This window comes from Hypomesus nipponensis, chromosome 18, assembly GCF_054491055.1.
Source record: "Hypomesus nipponensis isolate SF chromosome 18, ASM5449105v1, whole genome shotgun sequence".
NCBI classification, from domain to species: Eukaryota; Metazoa; Chordata; class Actinopteri; order Osmeriformes; family Osmeridae; genus Hypomesus; species Hypomesus nipponensis.
This window is the reverse complement of record NC_140378.1, coordinates 20,037,501-20,058,881: the sequence shown is the minus strand read 5'-3', so window position 1 is coordinate 20,058,881 and position 21,381 is coordinate 20,037,501. Positions and strand designations below refer to the sequence as shown.

General features: G+C 50.4%; 2 protein-coding genes and 1 non-coding gene across 7 annotated transcripts in view; 1 reads left to right on the top strand and 2 right to left on the bottom strand.

Moving 5' to 3' along the window:
* LOC146252633 (vitamin D3 receptor A) overlaps positions 1-8,672 on the bottom strand; it is a 34,268-nt gene extending 25,596 nt beyond the window's left edge. Inside the window, exons 1-2 of one of the 2 annotated variants that reach the window (XM_084679721.1) lie at positions 8,455-8,672; positions 7,824-7,969 (exon numbers count right to left, since the gene is read on the bottom strand). Coding sequence is in view for 1 of the 2 variants with exons in the window: in XM_084679719.1 (XP_084535845.1) it covers positions 542-623 (82 nt within the window). In the remaining variant the exon portion in view is untranslated. Of the gene's footprint in view, positions 1-541; positions 640-7,823; positions 7,970-8,454 lie in introns of those variants that run through there. The other variant, XM_084679719.1, reaches the window with a different exon arrangement.
* Positions 8,673-16,652: 7,980 nt separating this feature from the next.
* On the top strand, positions 16,653-16,724 carry trnaq-uug (transfer RNA glutamine (anticodon UUG)). Its single transcript has one exon. It is a non-coding gene; the product is annotated as a tRNA-Gln (tRNA).
* A 548-nt stretch (positions 16,725-17,272) lies between these two features.
* The window catches only part of calcrl2 (calcitonin receptor-like 2), a 19,016-nt gene continuing 14,907 nt past the window's right edge, over positions 17,273-21,381 (bottom strand). For all 4 annotated transcript variants that reach the window (XM_084680619.1, XM_084680618.1, XM_084680620.1 and 1 more), the window contains exons 9-13: positions 21,101-21,161; positions 20,883-20,949; positions 20,498-20,716; positions 20,249-20,290; positions 17,273-18,524 (exon numbers count right to left, since the gene is read on the bottom strand). In XM_084680619.1, the coding sequence (XP_084536745.1) occupies positions 18,258-18,524; positions 20,249-20,290; positions 20,498-20,716; positions 20,883-20,949; positions 21,101-21,161 (656 nt within the window). In that variant the 3' untranslated portion in view covers positions 17,273-18,257. The remainder of the gene's footprint in view (positions 18,525-20,248; positions 20,291-20,497; positions 20,717-20,882; positions 20,950-21,100; positions 21,162-21,381) is intronic.

Here is a 21,381-nt window from a genome sequence, read left to right as displayed (position 1 = left end):
AGGGGGGGATGTGGGAGAGGAGAGGGGGATGGGGGGAAAGGAGATGAGGGGGGATGTGGAAGAGGAGAGGGGGATGGGGGGAGAGGAGATGAGGGGGTGAGGGGAAGGACAGAGGACGGGGGAGGGTGATAAAAAGGCCACTGTTGTGGTCTTGACAATTCTTTTGAAACAAAGCGAGGAGGACAGAGGAGGGGACAGAGAAGGGGAAGAGAGGAAAGCGGGAGAGGAGAGCAATACGGCAAGACATTCACCTCATTCCCACTTTCAGAATTGACTACACCGAAATAGACTTCAAACCTGTTCCAGGACTGAACCTGCATCCATCCTGTTTGCCAAGAACTACCACCACATCACAGCCCCCCCCCGCTCACCCCTTCACCCCCCTCCAGCGCCCACCCCTTCACCACCCTCCCCCGCCCACCCCTCCACCCACCCCTTCCCCCCCTCCACCCTCCCCCCTTCCCTCCACCCTCCCCCTCCCACCCCCCCCCCCTGGCTCCAGCCCGCGGAGGGGCAGCAGGAAGCCAGCATGGAGCCTCACCAGGTGGGGCCTCACCAGGTGACTCATCAGACTTTCTGGTTGCTACCTTGTTCAGTCCGTCAGCAGAGTAATGAAATAACATCAGCCTGTTCTGGGAACTGGAGGAGGAGAGAGAGAGAGAGGAGAGGGGGGAGGGATGGAGACAGTTGCCATGCCAATTACATGCACACATCCCACGGACCACTATAATGATGTGTGCGTGTGTTTGTGTTTTTCTATGGAAACACAAATCCCATGGATTTGGTGTGGTTGCTGTGTTTAATACACGTTTGATTAGAACAACAGACAGGGAACGACAGAGAGAGGGAGGGGGAGAGCGAGAGAGAGGAAGAGAGAGAGTGGGATAAAGAGAGAGAGACAAGGAGGTAGTGAGATAGAGGGGGAGAGACAGAGAGAGAGCGAGAGGGAGGGAGGGAGGGAGGGAGGGAGGGAGGGAGGGAGGGAGGGAGGGAGGGAGGGAGGGAGGGAGGGAGGGAGGGAGGGAGGGAGGGAGGGAGGGAGGGAGGGAGGGAGGGAGGGAGGGAGGGAGGGAGGGAGGGAAAATCGGCAAAAAAGGAAGAGGGAACAAAGAGAGGCGGGGAAAGGGAAGAGAAGTAACATAGAGAGAAAAAGAGCGAAAGTGAATAAACTGTGTAAACTCATCGCCTGCCTTTTGTTTTTATCCTTCACACACTCAGAAAAGAAACCTTGCAATGTTCCCATCTGTGTGTTTGGTTCTGTTTACACGCACACAAACACACACAGAGTGTGCGCAGCTGGAACACAAGTGTGACAACAGCAGTGTCACCACAAGCCCTACCTCCAGGAGCAGCCAGTCAGAAGCAGCCCTACCTCCAGGAGCAGCCAGTCAGAAGCAGCCCTACCTCCAGGAGCAGCCAGTCAGAAGCAGCCCTACCTCCAGGAGCAGCCAGTCAGAAGCAGCCCTACCTCCAGGAGCAGCCAGTCAGAAGTAGCCCTACCTCCAGGAGCAGCCAGTCAGAAGCAGCCCTAACTCCAGGAGCAGCCAGTCAGAAGCAGCCCTACCTCCAGGAGCAGCCAATCAGAAACAGCCCTACCTCCAGGAGCAGCCAATCAGAAGCAGCGCTACCTCCAGGAACAGCCAATCAGAAGCAGCCCTACCTCCAGGAGCAGCCAATCAGAAGCAGCCCTACCTCCTGGAGCAGCCAATCAGAAGCAGCCCTACCTCCAGGAGCAGCCAATCAGAAGCAGCCAGCAGGCAGGCAGAGGAGCCGTGTGGGAGCCGGGTCATTCAAGCTTTCATTTCCTGGCAGAGGGGAATCAAAATACCTCTCCTCCCTGCTGCCCCTGGCTCCCTGCCCGGCTGCCAGGGACTCTGCTGCCTGCTGCCTGGTGCCTGCTGCCTGCTGCCTGGTCTGGCTGCCTGCTGCCTGCTGCCTGGTGCCTGGAATGTGGTGTGTGTGTGTGTGTATACATGTGTGAATGCAGTGTAGGTGTGTGTGTCTCAGGGGGGTACACAAACGATATTGGAGAGACCAGGAGACCCAGACCACAAGACCCAGACCAGGAGAGACCAGGAGACCCAGACCAGGAGAGACCAGGAGACCCAGACCAGGAGAGACCAGGAGACCCAGACCACGAGACCCAGACCAGGAGAGACCAGGAGACCCAGACCACGAGACCCAGACCAGGAGAGACCAGGAGAGACCAGGAGACCCAGACCACGAGACCCAGACCAGGAGAGACCAGGAGAGGGGGGCCTGCATCTGGTTGGGCTAACATCGCTCAGACCCAGCACAGACCCAAACCAGATGGACAGTGAGGAAGAGAGGGGGAGGAGGGAGGGGGGACAGTGAGGAAGAGAGGGGGAGGAGGGAGGAGGACAGTGAGGAAGAGAGGACGAGGAGGGAGAGTGAGGACGAGAGGGGGGACAGTGAGGAAGAGAGGGGGAGGAGGGAGAGTGAGGAAGAGAGGGGGAGGAGGGAGGGGGACAGTGAGGAAGAGAGGGGGAGGAGGACAGTGAGGAAGAGAGGGGGAGGAGGGAGAGTGAGGAAGAGAGGGGGAGGAGGGAGAGTGAGGAAGAGAGGGGGAGGAGGGAGGGGGGACAGTGAGGAAGAGAGGGGGAGGAGGGAGGGGGGACAGTGAGGAAGAGAGGGGGAGGAGGGAGAGTGAGGAAGAGAGGGGGAGGAGGGAGGGGGGACAGTGAGGAAGAGAGGGGGAGGAGGGAGAGTGAGGAAGAGAGGGGGAGGAGGGAGGGGGGACAGTGAGGAAGAGAGGGGGAGGAGGGAGAGTGAGGAAGAGAGGGGGAGGAGGGAGGGGGGACAGTGAGGAAGAGAGGGGGAGGAGGGAGAGTGAGGAAGAGAGGGGGAGGAGGGAGGGGGGACAGTGAGGAAGAGAGGGGGAGGAGGGACAGTGAGGAAGAGAAGGGGAGGAGGGAGGGGGACAGTGAGGAAGAGAGGGGGAGGAGGGACAGTGAGGAAGAGAAGGGGAGGAGGGAGGGGGACAGTGAGGAAGAGAAGGGGAGGAGGGAGGGGGACAGTGAGGAAGAGAAGGGGAGGAGGGAGGGGGGACAGTGAGGAAGAGAAGGGGAGGAGGGAGGGGGGACAGTGAGGAAGAGAGGGGGAGACAGGAATGGCTTTCCAGCCAGGCATGTTTGGTCCTGTTTTGAGGACGTCTATCCTCTGCACCCACACAACATCACAGGAGCCAGCAGCTCTGTATATGCAGTGTGTGTGAAAGACAGAGACAGTTTGTGTGTTTGTGCGTCTGTGTGTAAGAACGCATGTGTGTGTGTGTGCGCGTGTGAGAAAGAGAAAAGAGTGTATGCGTGACAGAGGAAGAGAGAAGAGAAAATGTGTTTGTGAGAGAAAAAGAGTGTGTCAGAGACTGTGTGTGTGTGTGGGGGGGGGGGGGGTTAGAGAGAGAGAGACAGGAAAGAATGTGAGTGTCAGACACTGTGTGTGTGTGAGTGTGTGCGTCTGTGGGTATCCTGCAGTGTGCAGGGGACAGTGCAGATGATGATTATGCGTCTAACACAAACAGGAAAGGGAGGGGCCTATTACAGGGGGCTTGTTCTATTCAACCAATCACTTTTAGTGGGCTTGACTTTCACTGCATCGTCTCTTCTCACACACACCAGCTGAAGCCGTGGCAGCAACAGGGAAACAGGGCAACGGAGCGCGAGAGAGAGACAGGGGAGAGAGAGAGAGAGAGAGAGAGAGAGAGAGAGAGAGAGAGAGAGAGAGAGAGAGAGAGAGAGAGAGAGAGAGAGAGAGAGAGAGAGAGAGAGTAGGGGGGGTAGCAGTGCCCACTCTCCCCTTAAACTGGGCCTCTCAGTAAGAGGACAGTCAGACCCTCCCTGTATACCAGCAGAGACAACGATGACCTGTCTGCCTGTCTGTCTGTCTTTCTGCCTGTCTATCTACCTACCTGGCTGCCTCTGTTTCTCTATCCACCCATCCGTCTATCTCTGTACAGAAGTTAAGGGTGATTGGTCCTGGTGCAGACTGATGGGTCTGTACCCCGCTGACACCATGACTAATCATCCGTGATGAACGGAAGGCGGATCCATACACAGCTAGCGTGTGGCTACGGTTAGCATCAGCAGTCAGGCCCATTGGCTGTGTGGTCTGTCAGTTCCCCACGCCTGCTGTCTGAGATGTGGCTACTCTGCAATGAGGCTGGGAAAATGAGGCTGGGAGAGCAGTGTTCTCTGACCCTGACATAACTGATGGAACTAAATCCTGTTCCAGAACTCTGCACTTCTGATAATTCTTCTGGTGTTCTTTCTGTATGCACTGTTTGTTGGTCAGAGTAGATCAAAAGGTCTGCTAAAATGAATCAACTTAAATATAAAAGTAAAACTCTCTGGTCTGGTTTACACTGGTACTGGTTTAGAAGAGAAAACCTCAACTTTTGGGTCTGTCTGTAGGCGTAGGACCAATCAGAACACAGGCTTTGGGTCTATACCAGGGACGGACTGGGAGTAAAAATAGGCTCTGGACTTTGATCCAGACCAGCCCACCAGAACCGGCCCTGTATACACCACCACAGCGAGCGCCCTGCTAATGCATCCACATTCTGTGTTTGATGTGATGCTAAGGAATATACAGTATATATCTAAACCTAGCTGAAGCAGTGTGTAGCTTCTTGGATTGGACAGTACATTTTTATTTGACTGTTCTATTCATTTTGTTGTTCAACGATTCTGTCATGTTGTGTTCTGTTGTTAGTTTAAGGTCTCACAGTTTATTTCTTGTGAATGGTGTTCTTCATCACTCACTCCTAAAGCGCACACACACACACACACACACACACACACACACACTGAAGCACACACACACACACACACACTGAAGCACACACACACACACACACTGAAGCACACACACACACACACACACTGAAGCACACACACACTGAAGCACACACACACACGCTGAAGCACACACACACCCACACACACACCCAGACACACTGTAGTCTCCTCACAGCTACCCTCATGTGGGAGGAGTTAGACTGAGGGTAACACACTGTAGTCTCCTCACAGCTACCCTCATGTGGGAGGAGTTAGACTGAGGGTAACACACTGTAGTCTCCTCACAGCTACCCTCATGTGGGAGGAGTTAGACTGAGGGTAACACACTGTAGTCTCCTCACAGCTACCCTCATGTGGGAGGAGTTAGACTGAGGGTAACACACTGTAGTCTCCTCACAGCTACCCTCATGTGGGAGGAGTTAGACTGAGGGTAACACACTGTAGTCTCCTCACAGCTACCCTCATGTGGGAGGAGTTAGACTGAGGGTAACACACTGTAGTCTCCTCACAGCTACCCTCATGTGGGAGGAGTTAGACTGAGGGTAACACACTGTAGTCTCCTCACAGCTACCCTCATGTGGGAGGAGTTAGACTGAGGGTAAATCAGGAACACCCAAGATGAGGGGGTGATTGTCAAACATGAAACTAAAAACTTCAATTAACACTAAACTGCACCTCTGAGTGAAGTGAAGAGAAAGTCGAAAGAGAAAAGACAGAGATAGAGAGGAGAGAGAAAGCTAAGAGAAAGAAAAAAGAGGGAGAAAGATCCAAAGTTTTGAGTGAGTGAGAGAGACTGAGGGACACAGAGGGAGGGAGGGGGAGAGAGAGAGAGAGAGAGAGAGAGAGAGAGAGAGAGAGAGAGAGACAGAGACAGAGAGAGAGAGAGAGAGAGAGAGAGAGAGAGAGAGAGAGAGAGAGAGAGAGAGAGAGAGAGAGACAGAGACAGAGAGAGAGAGAGAGAGAGAGAGAGAGAGAGAGAGAGAGAGAGAGATCCCGTGGCCCGGGGCAGTGATCTTAGCGTGATAACGATGTTGTTTCAGAAGGTTTAAAGGTGTAATCTGGGGGGAATGTTGGTCTAGCGAGACACACAAGGCTGAGATGCCCCCCGCGGTTCACCTCTCAGCACTTCACCTCCCAGTGCTTCACCTCCCAGCGCTTCACCTCCCAGCGCTTCACCTCCCAGCGCTTCACCTCCCAGCGCTTCACCTCCCAGTGCTTCACCTCCCAGCGCTTCACCTCCCAGTGCTTCACCTCTCAGCACTTCACCTCCCAGTGCTTCACCTCCCAGTGCTTCACCTCCCCGTGCTTCACCTCCCAGCGCTTCACCTCCCAGTGCTTCACCTCCCAGAGCTTCACCTCCCAGTGCTTCACCTCCCAGCGCTTCACCTCCCAGCGCTTCACCTCCCAGTGCTTCACCTCTCAGTGCTTCACCTCCCAGCGCTTCACCTCCCAGTGCTTCACCTCTCAGTGCTTCACCTCCCAGTGCTTCACCTCCCAGTGCTTCACCTCCCCGTGCTTCACCTCCCAGCCTGCTCCCTTGTTCAGAGAACAGAGTGAAACCCTCTCCTTCCTCCAGGACAGACAGCAGTCTTTGACATCCCCTTCCACTGAAAAATGTCTCCTACGCAAATATTCACCATTCAATAAATAGGTTACAGTACACTCACTAACGCCACAAACAGTACAAATGCACTAAAACCAGTACTGCAGATGGACACAGGACATGCTGTGGGCTGTGAGGATGGGTGTGAGGGGCAAGAGGACCACACAGGATGTGGAATGACCTGAAACAAAGTGATGACAGATGAGTCCTCCTTTACTGTGTGGATGTTTGTAATTGGGAGGATCACAGCAAGGGGAACAGGTACTTAAGGCGGTAAAGGAATTACTGCCTATCCAGGAATGCTGTCTGTTCTACTCTGTCCTGTTCTATTACTGTATATTCTATACTGTTCTGTTCTATTAAGTTCTATTGTGCTTTATTGTATTTTATTCTATTATATTCTACTCCGCACTACCATACTTCATCATCTTCTACTGTACTCCAATCCTGGGTGACTGTCCTGTTTCACTGGATCCAGACCACAGCTATCCCCCCAGCAGCTTAGCAACCCAGGCCCAGGCCCAGGCCCAGGCCCAGGGATGAGAGAGGGGGCCATATAAAGCCTTGAAATTATCTTTATCAAGGAGCTACATTGCCGGGAGGCTGGTGCTTATTATGGGATGGCTGGTTGTGAGGCTCAACTCAAGATGAAAAGCTGTTGTTGACCACAATATGACCCCTGCCAAGAGGTCTGATCATTTGAGGTAGTTATGTGGTTGTAACTGATCTGTACTTGAATGGGTGTGCAGTGTAACCAGAGCGTGTGTCATTCCGACAAAAGATATGGTGGAGAGGAGTTAGGAAAGTTACTTCTCTTTGATCAAAGGGGAGAGACATTTAGGAATATAAATAGTAGGTATTACTGGCAAAGTAATATTTCATTCGCACTCACTGTCAGCGTCTTAAACTGAGACAATGAACACATTTAAATAAACGCTATTTGCTTGTGGACGTTGTAGGCTAGGCGTTGTGCGGAAAGAATGGAGCAGGACCACCGGACAAAACATTTCATGTTGAGCTCCGAAATCAATTCCACTGGACACTACAAACTCAGTTTACTCAGAAAACCAATTTTGCAAGATAGCAGCTAGTATCAGATGATAACCAGTCGGATAACCATGTGGACCAACTCAAATACCAAACGTTGGCCTACCGTGACAATGTTTTTAATGATATACAGCCACCAAGCGCTGAACGCCGTAAAATACGAACTCATCAGACAACAAGTTTTGTTCGTAGTGATGTTTGGGTGAAAATGCAGTACCATGGTTTTCATTTATTGGGGTTCATTCTGTTCAATCTGTATTCCCACTTATGTTTTCTTGAACTGCTACAATTTCCCCTTGAATGCCTACAAGAGAGATCTATATATCTATCGACTGTATCCAATACGACGTTCTTACCTGATGTGGCATATCACCTTTAGCCTAGTTTGCTGGGTAACGTTAACAGGGATTGTAGAAGTTGAAGCCAGGTCTCCACAACCTCCAATTGATAACGACCCGACGAACTTACTCCTCTCCGACTGGAAACTTTTCTGCAGCAAATACTGTCAACAAAAGAACGTTGAATTACGCAAAGCTGGCTAACGGGTCACGAGGGTAGCCCATGGATAGGACAGTGGTATAGCTCCGCTAACGGGCTAGCTAAATCAAAGCATCCCCCCGCACAACATAATTATAAACAAAACCGGGTTAGTACGTGTTTTAAATGCACCCATAAACACAGAAGGTGATGTGTTTCACGGCGTGACAAAGTAACCTACGTCAGCGAGTTTATCACTCTAAAAATGTTTTTTTTGGCAGGTTGGCTCGCTTGAGTGAAGGGCTTTTTCAGCGGCCGCGCAGTTGGAGAAGTGCGAGTAAAAAGCGAAGCATGCAGCTTTGCTCGCTAGCGAAACACTTTGGTAAAAATGTCAAACGAAACACAATGTAACCCTATCTACGTTCCCTTCATTCTAAATACACAGCACGTACGTATCATAAAGGTGTTACGTAAAGTATACGGGGTTTGTATAAATGCAAAATAACTCACGTTGTTGTTAATCCGTTATTAAGGTAGTCCTCAATCAATCCGTACATAGATGGACACCACGACTCCTGTTAAGTCCCGCCTCATTGTTAAGGAAAAAAGGCATATCTATAGATTTATCGCCGGCAGCAGCCAATCAGAGGCGACGTTTAATAGTCTCTTTTCTAATTGGACAAAATGCGTGTTCGTTCAACGCCTTCGGGTCGAACAGACCTCAAATGAATGCACGGAGGACAACGCCTCCACTGGCTTGTTAGGGGTGTGTCCCCACCTCAAACAGTCATAGTTAAGTAATGGGTAAACACTTCGGCGCTAAGTAAGTTCGAGAGGGTCTCGCTGGTACAGTTTTTACCGGACGTTTTAACCTTTAGGTCTAACTGAAGGAGACGTAAATACATCCTTTATGTCTACACTAAATATGCAGTATAGAAGGGCATTCTCTATGTGGGACAGGGAGGTAACTTACTGTATAAGTTATCTAACGATTCATTATCCATGAGTAGGCAGCGTATGCATTATATATCAAAGGTACCCCTCTCTCTTGATCTCTCTGTGTCCAGTGAAAACTGATATCCCAGACTAAGGAACAGAGAGAGAGAGAGACTAAGGAACAGAGAGAGAGAGAGACTAAGGAGCAGAGAGAGAGAGAGACTAAGGAGCAGAGAGAGAGAGAGAGAGAGAGAGAGAGAGAGAGAGAGAGAGAGAGAGAGAGAGAGAGAGAGAGAGGGGGGGGGGTCTAGGGGGTACAGGTATGTTCCTGCATTAGAGCTTGATCAGGCCCTAATGCCAGACTCCTGGAGACTGTCTGGAATGTGAGTTGAGCCTCTCTGTCTGTCAGTGACCGTGTGAATGGGCTGGGCTGATCCAGGACGGGCTGATGTGGAGCTGGGGTGAGGCTGGGCTGAGGCTGGGGCTGAGGGCTGGGGCTGAGGGCTGGGGCCCAGTCCAGGTGCCAGGGCTGGGGCTGGGGTTGAGGCTGGGGGCTGGGGCTGAGGTTGGGGCTGAGGCTGGGGGCTGGGGCTGAGGGCTGGGGCCCAGTCCAAGTGCCAGGGCTGAGGGCTGGGGCTGAGGGCTGGGGCTGAGGGCTGGGGCCCAGTCCAGGTTCCAGGGCTGAGGGCTGGGGCTGAGGGCTGAGGGCTGAGGGCTGAGGGCTGAGGGCTGAGGGCTGAGGGCTGGGGCTGAGGGCCGAGGGCTGGGGCTGAGGGCTGGGGCCCAGTCCAGGTGCCAGGGCTGAGGGCTGAGGGCTGAGGGCTGAGGGCTGAGGGCTGGGGCTGAGGGCTGGGGCCCAGTCCAGGTGCCGGGGCTGAGGGCTGGGGCCCAGTCCAGGTGCCAGGGCTGGGGCTGGGGCTGAGGGCTGATGAGGGCAAAATGTAAATATTCTGAAATGACCCCTTACTGAGTTTCTGTATCCAAAGAATGTCTGAAGTCCACATTCCATGGTTGTGCAGTCTTCTGTGTACCCTCCAACCAGCAGGAGGCAGGCTCACTCACCCCTCAGAGTCACATGGTCCCCTGGCCCCAAGTCACTTCCTGGATCTCTCTCGTATGTTTGCTTGCGTGTCTTATTGTGTCTTTCCATGTTGTGAGTGTGTATTGTGTGTGAGTGTGTATTGTGTGTGTGTGTTCTCTTAGCCTATGGAGAAAGTCCAATCTGTGTGGCTTTGTCTGAATTATTTGCGTGACAGAATGAGATGAAATGTTGTACTTTCACAGTAACACTGAAAAAAAACAGACAACCACTTGTGTAGTGTGGCTGTAGCTAACTCTCATGTATGTAGCAGTTTACATCATAGTTATACATATTATTTATGTGGTAGAATTATTTATTGTTTATGTGGTAGAATATCTACTGTGTTTGTAAACCTGTCTGTGTGTGGCTGTAAACAGACAAAAGGCAGTATGTAAAGTAGTATGTAGGTTGTGTGTTCAGAACAAGCGTGTTTAACGTCCCGTTTGTTTGTCCCAGTCTACATGTGCTCAAATCTAGGCCAGCGCTTGTGGCTGTGTGTCTGTGTGGGGGATCAGCGAGAGTGTGTGAGCAGTGAGGAGGGGTGTGTGTGTGTGGGTAAGAGGGGTGTGTGTGTGTGTGTGTGTGTGTGGGTAAGAGGGGTATGTGTGTGGTTTGGAGGGGTGTGTGTGTATGGGTAGGAGATGGGGTTCTGTAGGAGTGGTGTGTGGGGGTTGGGATGGGGAAAGTGGGTTGAAGGCGTGTGTGTGTTAGAAAGTGTGTTTGTGTGTGTGGGGAGGGGGGGATTGTGTGTGTGTCTGAGTGTGTGTGGGATGGCAGGGGAGGGGAGGGGGAATTCGAGAGGGAAAGAGTGTCTCCTGTTCCTTCCTCCGTCAGGGCTGTGTTTACACAGCAGACACACCTCTGCTGATCCCCCCCCCACACACACACACTCACTCACATGTCCACTGGGCATCCCTCTCTCTCCCAGAGCAAACACAACGCCTCATAGCACCACGCCTTCAGGACTCCTGGGGTGGAAATTCCCATCTACAGTACATTCTCATAGAGGCTGGCTAAACACCGCCTACATCCTGCCTGCCTGCCTGCCTGCCTGCCTGCCTGTGTCTGCCTACTTGCCTGTCTGAACCTACTCTGTCCCAGACTGGTCTATTTAGAGCCCACAGACACAGCTGGAAAAACAAACAAAAAACCTGAAACAAGGATGGAGGAAGACACACCAGCGAGGAAGACTGTTACTCTTCTTCTCTTCTAGTCCATTGTGAAAACCCCTGGGGAGAAAGAGAGAGTCTTGAAGGTAGGATGACTCACTCGCAAAAGGAGAGAAAGAGGCAGACAGCCAGAGGAAGAGATTGGACGAGAAGAGTACAGAGAGAGAGACCAAGGGACAGAGAGGAGAGACTGAAAGAGAAAGACTGAGAGAGAAAGAGGTAGAAAGAGAGACAGAGAAAGAGAAAGAGAGAGAGAGAGAGAGAGAGAGAGAGAGAGAAGAGAGAGAGAGAGAGAGAGAGAGAGAGAGAGAGAGAGAGAGAGAGAGAGAGAGAGAGAGAGAGAGAGAGAGAGAGAGAGAGAGAGAGAGAGAGAGAGAGAGAGAGAGAGAGAGAGAGAGAGAGAGAGAGAGAGAGAGAGAGAGAGAGAGAGAGAGAGAGAGAGAGAGAGAGAGAGAGAGAGAGAGAGAGAGAGAGAGAGAGAGAGAGAGAGAGAGGGCATTCAGGTCTTCAGACACATCACTCTGCATTCATGTTGCTTCTATTTAGAACAGCCTGAGGAGGATACACACACATGCACATACACACACACATATATACACAGGCACAAACATACACACACACACACAATTACAAACACAAACATACACACACACAAACACACACCTTCACCATTTCACAAACATGTACTTTCACCTTTACCTTTGCCCCAGTGAGCAAGTGTTTGAGATAAGGGGAGGTCACTAGCAGAAAATGCTGAAAGAATGTGTTTTGAAACCATGATAATATTCAAATCACTTGCTCACCTCGCACCCCCATCACATGGCTCATCTTCTCACTCCCCAACCGCTCCCCAAGCCCCTGCAAAAATAATTTTTAAAAAAAGTTTCGAAAGGTTCAAAAAGGATTTTTGAACAAAAATTTGAAGGGTTGAAGAAATATATTTTTTTTATGTAAAAAAAAAACTTTGCATCATTGATGAGTACTTCATGAGGACTCTACTATACTCTATCATACTCTGTTCTGCTTTAATCTATTCTGTTTTGGGCTTCTCTGTTCTCCTCCCCTCTCCACCTCTCTTTTTACAGTGTGTGGAAAGGAAAACTGTGGGACATGTTTACTAGCTGTCTCTACAGATCAGTGTTCAGTTCACCAGACCTCATAGAGGATGGACACCTTGCACAACTGTCTGTCAACACGGCCATCTGTGTCAATGACCGTCCAGGTTGACCTACTGTATGTTGGGCGTTGGTGACCTTCTCCACCCCCGCCCCCCTTCTCAACCCCCGTCCCCCTTCTCAACCTCTCCTGATGTGTGATTTACAGCTTTATTATTTTTACCACGTGAAACAGAAACCTATGGAGGTCACAAGGGAGATGTAAATTAATGGGCCAAGTTAGTACACATCTCTCTTTCCCTCTCACCCTCCCTCCATCACTCAATCTATCTCTATCTATCTGTATCTCTCTCCCCTTCTCTTTCTCTCCCTTTGTTTCCCTCCCTTACCCACTCTCTCTCTCTCTCGCCCTCTCTCTCGCCCTCTCTCTTTAACAGCTGTGATCAACCTTCTCTGATGACCTCCGCAACACCCTGTGTGGTTCAGGTTGAAAGCCACATTCTCATGGATCCAGGGCAGCGCTGAGCACTCTGAGCACTCAGCAGCGGTTTAACCAAGGTTTCTGTTGCCTGATTTCTGAAATGTTTTGAATCTGTTTAAGTAACAGGATATCCTGCTTTGTGAGGTTGAAGGAGAGGAGCAACATGGAGGATGGCTTCTTCAGAGGACATCTAACTTTGTACCTGTGTGCGTGTGTGTGTGTGTGTGCTTGGTTGTGTGTATATCGAATGTGTGTGTGTGCATTTGCAAGTGTGTGTATGTGTGTGCATATGCTTGTGTGTGTGTGTGTACGTGTGTGTGTGTGTACGTGTGTCTGTGTGTTTGTGTGTGCATATGCTTGTGTGTGTGTGTGTGCGTGTGCCACCCTGCCGCCCGATGCCTTGCCCGTGTGTTTGTGTATCCGCTTGTTTTACACCAGCCAGCTTTTCTGCTTGTGTGTGTGTACTACTGTGTGTATTGGTGTGTGTGTGTGTGTGTTCAGAGCCAATTAAAAAAAGTCTGCAAACTGGCAACACTGACCATCTGGCCCCTGAGCCAGAGTTATACTTAGAAAATGACATGGAGGACCAGCCAAGGCATGCAGACTCGACCCACTGAGCAGCAGGGACAGCTTAGACTGAATAAACAGGAGAAGGTCCTCCTCAGACCAGCCACCCTCCCAGGACAGCACTAACCTGCCAAGCTAAAGCCTGGGCACAAAATGTGTCTGAGGTTACTGAGGAGTGATTCAAGGGGAGCCAAACCTATCGCCTACTACGATGATCACAATGTAGTCAAGTAAGTTTGGTAACAAATATATTTACAGAGGGACACTTGAACCAGCAATCTCTAGATTAGCAGTTTATATGCTTTAATCGCTGAGCTGTGCCTGAGAAGCGAATGGGGAGGACTGTTAGGGGCCTGGCGTTCATTAAATTAGCGGTTACATGTGTTCATTTTATTAGTTTTTTATGTGTCTGTGTTCTTTCCTTAAAACACGTCACTCTGCAGTCCAACGATCCCAGTCAGAAAGCAGTCATCTGACAGAGCTATGTGTCGTTCTGCTGAGATAGGATGTGACGTCAAACAACTTGAACGTTGTCAGTTTTAAAGTACGACGCATCAAAGGAGTAAACAGGCTCAAACGGCACACTTCTGTTTTATCAGAACAGAGCAGCCAACTGCCCTGGCCTATCAGGGCAGGGCAGCAACCTGGCCTGGGAGAGTGAGGGGAGTTCCTCACCCATCAGAGAGAAAGAAAGAAAGAAACCAGGTTGTTCTGCAGGGTGTTACGTAAAACACCACACTCAGATTATCTCTACTTACTACTATTCTCCTTCCATCCATCCATCCTCCCTCGCTCCTACCTCTCCTCCCCCCTTCCCCCTCCCCCCTCTCTTGTTCATCACTCATCATCTCCCTGGGCCATCATTGCTCTTTTTCCTCCTTGTTTCTTCTCTATTTTCTTTCTCAAATCTCTCTTCTTCCTGCTTTATCTCGCTCTCTCTCTCTCACTTGCTTCTCTATCTCTCTCTCTCGCTCGCTAGCTCTCTCTCTCTTTCGCTCTCGCCCTCTCTCTCTCTCTCTCTCTCTCTCACACTTGCTTCTCTATCTCCTGCTTCCCTCTTCATCTCTCTTTGATGCTTTCTTCTCAAGCAGCCCCCTGCCAGTGCCCCCGCTTCCCTCCCCGCCCCCCGCCCCCCTGCCTGTCAGTGCCTCTTGTGTAAAGGTTGCTGGTTACCTCCAGTGGCAGATTAAGTCCATGGTGTACAACTCATCTGTCAGTTTGGAGTCTTGAAAGCTCTCTCACACACCTCATGCAGTGCGAGTACAAACACACTGTTGTTTGTTCCTGCCAGGCCCTGATCACGGTCTTGTCCGTCTTTAGTTTTCAGTCCCGAACAACATCACCTAAGACAGTGGGAGAGAGGATGTATTTCTCCTCATTCTACAGGGTGAGGTAGCGATGGCCTGTGACGGTGTAAAGTCACTCCACACGAAGCCTCTCTTGTCCTGCGGAATAAAACCGGTAGTTACAGTTCCGCATGAGAGAAAGCAACACACTGAAAATAGAAAAACATTTCAGGGAACATACGAACGTTGTTGGAAAATACGACAAAACAACCAATTATCGAATCAAGCAATTTGCTGTTCAGAATTTCTCTGAAGCTGGAGTGTGCTATTAGCTGCCGTGACTAGAGGCCATAAACACTGTTTTTATTCCTCAGGACAAGAGAGGCCCCATGTTGTGGAGCTCGGTGTACCATGGAGGCTTCTGCCTGCAGGCTGTCAACAGACACGGAGTGTACCTTCTGCCTCGGACCCTCAGACAGAGCACACACACACACTACCGTGAAACACAACACACATCCTTCCTCTGAGAGTTGCGGTGGGCACACACACACACACACACACACACACACACACACACACACACCACACCCTTCATCATGTTCCACTGAGGTGTGATCATAAGATGTGTGTCTGCAGAGAAAAATACTCAAGACAGCAAGAGAGAGAGAGAGAGAGAGAGAGAGAGAGAGAGAGAGGAGAGAGAGAGAGAGAGAGAGAGAGAGAGAGAGAGAGAGAGAGAGAGAGGGAGAGGGAGAGGGAGAGGGAGAGAGAGAGAGAGAGAGAGAGAGAGAGAGAGAGAGAGAGAGGGAGAGAGGGGGAGAGAGAGAGAGAGGGAGGGAGGGGGGAGAGGGGAGAGAGAGAACTTGTACTTCTGAGGTACACTTACACACACACCCACCATATAACGGACGGCAGTGTGTCCAGGGGGTAGTGATCAGCCAGCCCAGGGTGGGCCTTGGGACGGATTCATGAGGCCAAAAGTGCTGAGATTAGCAGGAATTACCCCCTCGTGTGAAACAGATGAGACTGGGATTAGGGTTTCTGTGTGAATGCAAGGTAGCTGTGACGCGGGGTCTTAATCCTCACACCCTCCGGCCAGCCAGCCAGCCACACACGCATCCTGGCCACACACACACACACACACCCACACACACACGGAGAGCAATCTTCTTTATTTCTGCATCCTGTTTGGTTTGTGTTGCGGCACTGCTAGCCTGTGCTCAGGAGGGGGTTTGAGGTTAAGAGATCTGCTGGGATGATCCTCAAGCAGAGTGTCTCCCCAGGTGGAGGGGGGAGGGGGGGGTGGAGGGGGGAGTAGGGGGGAGGTGTGGATCTCCAGTTATAGATCGCTCCTCAGTAATGCAGCCTCTATGTGCGTCACGGCTGTCAGCCACTCTCCTGTGGGTGAGAAGATCCTTGTTCTCACCCTAACTAGGATTCTGAATGAACTGCTGCTCCGCCGTTTGTGTAAAATGGCTAAATTACGGCTCTGTGCCATCACCTAGTGGTGTTGTTGTGTCATCACATGCCTTAATTTGTTCTCGGCTCTCTCAGGTACAGATTGAGGATCTGGAAATAAATTAAATCGACAGCAGGCGGGTCCGGATGGAGCAATGCCACCGACTTGTTTAATCCGATCATCGCGTAGCCTATTGAATTCTGTCGGTTTCATTGTCCATTTCGCTGTCAAATAATGACATATACGTGCTGTTTAGTAATTTGACGTGTATTAAAGAGCTAAAAGGCACGTAGGTTACTTGACCGAGCTAGCTAGATAGAACGCTAACTATTTTAAAATGTCTCGACAGAAAACTTTCACCGATGAATTCTGCGCTGCAATTTGAGCTCGAGCGCTTTCTGCCAGCAGGCGGCTTCTTTGTCGAAGCCCTGCCACTGTTCCACACAACATGACCGGATGTAGCCGTTCATCGAAAATGAAATAATTGAAAAAGAAAATATTGTACACATAGTGGGCATACCGCTATTAATAGCATACCGTCGTTGGAAGAAGAAAAAAAGATTGTCAACAGTAGTCAAATTATATTGTTATAAATCCGTGTTATGATCTCACTCGGTCCTATGGTGTAATGGTTAGCACTCTGGACTTTGAATCCAGCGATCCGAGTTCAAATCTCGGTAGGACCTCGTCCTTTTGAAATCCAATTGTCAGGAAATGTTGAAATTCGTTGACAAAGCTCAAAGCATGGTGAATTTGGTCATGTTCATGGACCCACCGAACACCGTCTCCCGTTTCTGCCCGTAGTAGATGGTAAATGGCTGGCTGGTCCATCACAGTCATGATACAGCTCAAACTATGAGAGGATTTTAGCTGACTGAGAACATCAGATTAGAATGGTATAATAAACAAATATTATATTATTTTTTAAATGTGAAAAAATGAATATTATGTGTACTCAGGCAGACTGGACAGTTTTAAAAGTATTATGCATATAGATTATAATATTCATATCGATTATAATATTTATATAGATTATAATATTTATATTGATTATCAGCAGCGTCATTATGTCCGTCTGCAACAGCACTGATGGCTCTTAGGTTGTTTAACACACTCATGTTTCATCCTCCAGATAACAGAATAACATGTTCATATCCATTTACACTAATAACTCAATCACATTCAGACATGGTGATAAATAATAATAAACACTCAACAAAAGCGACAAAGACAATTTTTATCTGAATTTTTTATTGGATTTCACACTTATCGTCACGTAACATTGTGTTAATGAAAAAGATTAAAAAACGTATATACAATTGTGTTGCACGTGTTTCTTTGGGAGAGTAAAAAGGAATGTTTGTTTGTAGGCAACACTGCAACGCAAGGCTGATGGCACTCATGTTCTGATGACACTACTGACTGGGTTTTACTGTACATCCCTGGTAGTTAGATAGAAAACCACAATATCACTTTTGACAGGAAACATTTACACATTTGGGATAATTCACATGATGCTGTTATACTGAAAATGTTAGCAGATAGTCAACTGTTTCTGTACATGTCTGTCTGTCTGTCTGTCTGTCTGTGTCTGTCTGTCTGTCTGTGTCTATCTGTCTGTCTGTCTGTCTCTGTCTGTCTGTCTGTCTGTGTCTTTCTGTCTGTCTGTCAAATATCGGGATTCTGTACATCGATAACACGACAAGTTAAAATGGTCGACCTACTGACCTACTGTATATTTTGTACACACCGTCTAAGAAACATACCATAATAATATACAAAATAATCTCCCCAGCACTGACTTACCCTCTGCCCAAATCCAAGCCCTTCTCATGCTAATTCAGTCCTTGTTTCATCCTAAATATGTCAGCTGGTGTGTTTGATGAAGGATAAAGGTGATGAAAACAAGAAGAGTCATACCCCCAAAAAAACGTTTTTTACTGGACCCTCTAATAAGATGCCCACTAGAGCGATGTGTGTATAAACTAGAGAGGTGTGCGAGTGTGTGTTTGTGCTTGAGATTACAATTTACATACATTTGTGTGAAAGAAAAATACTCCATAAGTGTGCGATCATTTATACTTAAAAGGTCTTTCGGACGTTGTGTTTTTTTAAACTGTAACCATAACATCCCGTCTCCCTGGAAGTGATGCGAACCATAAACAGGAAGTGACGCAAACAGGAAACGTCACAAACGGAAAGTGACAACACTCCCCTCGTCAGATCTCGGTGGTCTCCAGGATCCGCGGCGGATCGACCTCACCGATGATGCTGGCGCGCTGTTTGCCGTTGCTCTGCCCGTTAGCTTGCAGTGCGACCGCGTCCGTCTTGGCGTGGTTGTGGTCGTGGCGCTCGTGGAACACGGTGGCCCGGCTGGTCTCGGTGACGGAGTTGGTGTGGTAGTTAGAGTGTGAGTCTGAGGTAATGGGGGTCAGGCCCCAGGCTGATCTGAACTGAGCCCACTGTCGCCTGAGGACTGTCTGAACCTAAGGGGGGGGGGGGGGGGGGGGGGGGGGGTACGTTACCATGGTTACATCACCTTGGTTACTATACATTGTTTATATTACCTTGTTTGTATTACCTTGGTACATGGTGCATCATCATGAAACCTGCTATAATTCATAGGACGGCCCCATGAGTTTTGAATGCCCTACATGAGTTAAACAGCGCCTTTTAACTTCATAATTACATTATCATAACACCTGCTAAAATGAATGAGATGACCCGTGAGTCTAGAATGTCATACATGGGTTATACATGTAACTTCATAAAGACGTCACGGTGCCACCTGCCAGGACAAGAGAGACCACCTGACAGATCTTACAGGAGATTCTCACTCTCCCTGTTTCTCTGCACGCTGAGTCATGTCACTGGCTAGATTATAGACAACGTAACCATGGCAGCGGGGACCATCACTTCCTGTTGCAGACTTTATTGTCTTCTCCTCTCTGCACCTCTCCAGGGTGGCCACCCAGCCCCTTCTCTCTTCCTCCACCCAACCCCTTCTCTCTTCCTCCACCCAGCCCCTTCTCTCTACCTCCACCCAGCCCCTTCTCTCTACCTCCACCCAGCCCCTTCTCTCTTCCTCCACCCAGCCCCTTCTTTCTACCTCCATCCACCCCCTTCTCTCTACCTCCACCCAGCCCCTTCTCTCTACCTCCACCCAGCCCCTTCTCTCTACCTCCACCCAGCCCCTTCTCTCTTCCTCCACCCAGCCCCTTCTCTCTTCCTCCACCCAGCCCCTTCTCTCTTCCTCCACCCAGCCCCTTCTCTCTACCTCCACCCAGCCCCTTCTCTCTTCCTCCACCCAGCCCCTTCTCTCTTCCTCCACCCAGCCCCTTCTCTCTTCCTCCACCCAGCCCCTTCTCTCTACCTCCACCCAGCCCCTTCTCTCTTCCTCCACCCAGCCCCTTCTCTCTTCCTCCACCCAGCCCCTTCTCTCTTCCTCCACCCAGCCCCTTCTCTCTACCTCCACCCAGCCCCTTCTCTCTACCTCCACCCACCCCCTTCTCTCTTCCTCCACCCAGCCCCTTCTCTCTTCCTCCACCCAGCCCCTTCTCTCTACCTCCACCCACCCCCTTCTCTCTTCCTCCACCCAGCCCCTTCTCTCTTCCTCCACCCAGCCCCTTCTCTCTACCTCCACCCAGCCCCTTCTCTCTTCCTCCACCCAGCCCCTTCTCTCTTCCTCCACCCAGCCCCTTCTCTCTACCTCCACCCAGCCCCTTCTCTCTTCCTCCACCCAGCCCCTTCTCTCTACCTCCACCCAGCCCCTTCTCTCTTCCTCCACCCAGCCCCTTCTCTCTACCTCCACCCAGCCCCTTCTCTCTACCTCCACCCAGCCCCTTCTCTCTTCCTCCACCCAGCCCTGTCAACCTCCCTCTTCTCCCCTTTAGCCGGATATAAAGCCAGGTTCTGATCGAAAACAGTTTTCCATTTGTGGAAGGTTTAAAGTTCCAAAACTGTCATTTTCAGATTCCACAGTGAGATTTATACAATTCACAAGGACACAAAATCCTGCTGAGCTTAACAGCGTGATAATTAGTGTGTTATCACCCTGATAAAAATGGAAAGGGCCAAGTTCTTAGAGCAGGTGTTAACACTTTAATAAAAGAAACTAAATGGAGTTCAAGAATAAATCTCTAAAAGGTGATAACTAATTATAGTCTGCCATTGTCATGCTATCTTTCAGATGCAGTGTGTTGGTACCTACCTCAGAGTTGCAGAAACAGAATATAATTGCCACCAGAAGACCCTGAAAAGAAAAAAAAAGGAAAAAATAACATATTAGTATCCCTCTACTCACCCCCTACTCATCCTCTCCTCCCCTTCTCTATCCCTCTACCCATCTCTCCCCCTCTTTCTCTCCATCCCTCTACCCACCCTCCCTTCCCCTCTGCTCCTCCCTCCCCCTCCTCCCTCCCTCCCTCACCCGCCCCCCTCCCTCACCCGCCCCCCGTACCTGGAAGTGTGCGAAGATGTGCATGATGGAGTCGTAGATGGGTCTGGTGAGGCGTCCCTCCGGCCTCTTGGGCACCAGGATGAACTGAGCCCCGAGCAGAGGCACCAGGATGAGAGTGGCTCTCACTGCCTTCATGTAGGTGTTGGACTCAGCGCTGTGGGTCACCTTCAGCTTGGTGATCAGGACTCGCATGATGTTGAGGAGGAAGAACAGGTTTACCTGGGGGGGAAGGGGGGGGGGGTGAGAGAGAGGGGGAGGGAGAGAGGGGGTAGTAAGGGGGGCGGGAGCGAGACAACTGATTTGACAGTAAAAGACAAAGTGAGAGTGTGTGTTTGTAGAGGTGTGTGTGTGTGTGTGCGTGTGTGTGTGTCCACAGCAGTCTCACTAGCAGGGCAGCATGGATGGGCCCGTGAATGATGTAGACCAGGTAGGTATCTGAGCCAATCCAGCACCTGAGAAACACACAGAGACATCTGGATGTTTACACACACATCACATGCACACACACACACACACACACACTCACACTCACACACGAGTGCAAGACAAAGAGCGGGGAGAGAGGGAGGGGAGATAAGAGGGGTCATGAGGGGGAGACGTTACTTGTCGTTGTAGAAGAGGCCACGGGCCACACCATACGTGATCGCTGGAACAATGGGGAAGACTGGAGAGAGAGAGAGAGAGAGAGAGAGAGAGAGAGAGAGGGGGGAGAGGGGGAGAGAGAGGGAGAGAGGGAGAGGGGGAGAGAGGGAGAGAGAGAGAGAGAGAGAGAGAGAGAGAGAGAGAGAGAGAGAGAGAGAGAGAGAGAGAGAGGGAGAGGGGGAGAGAGAGGGAGAGAGGGAGAGGGGGAGAGAGGGAGAGAGAGAAGGGGAGAGAGAGGGGGA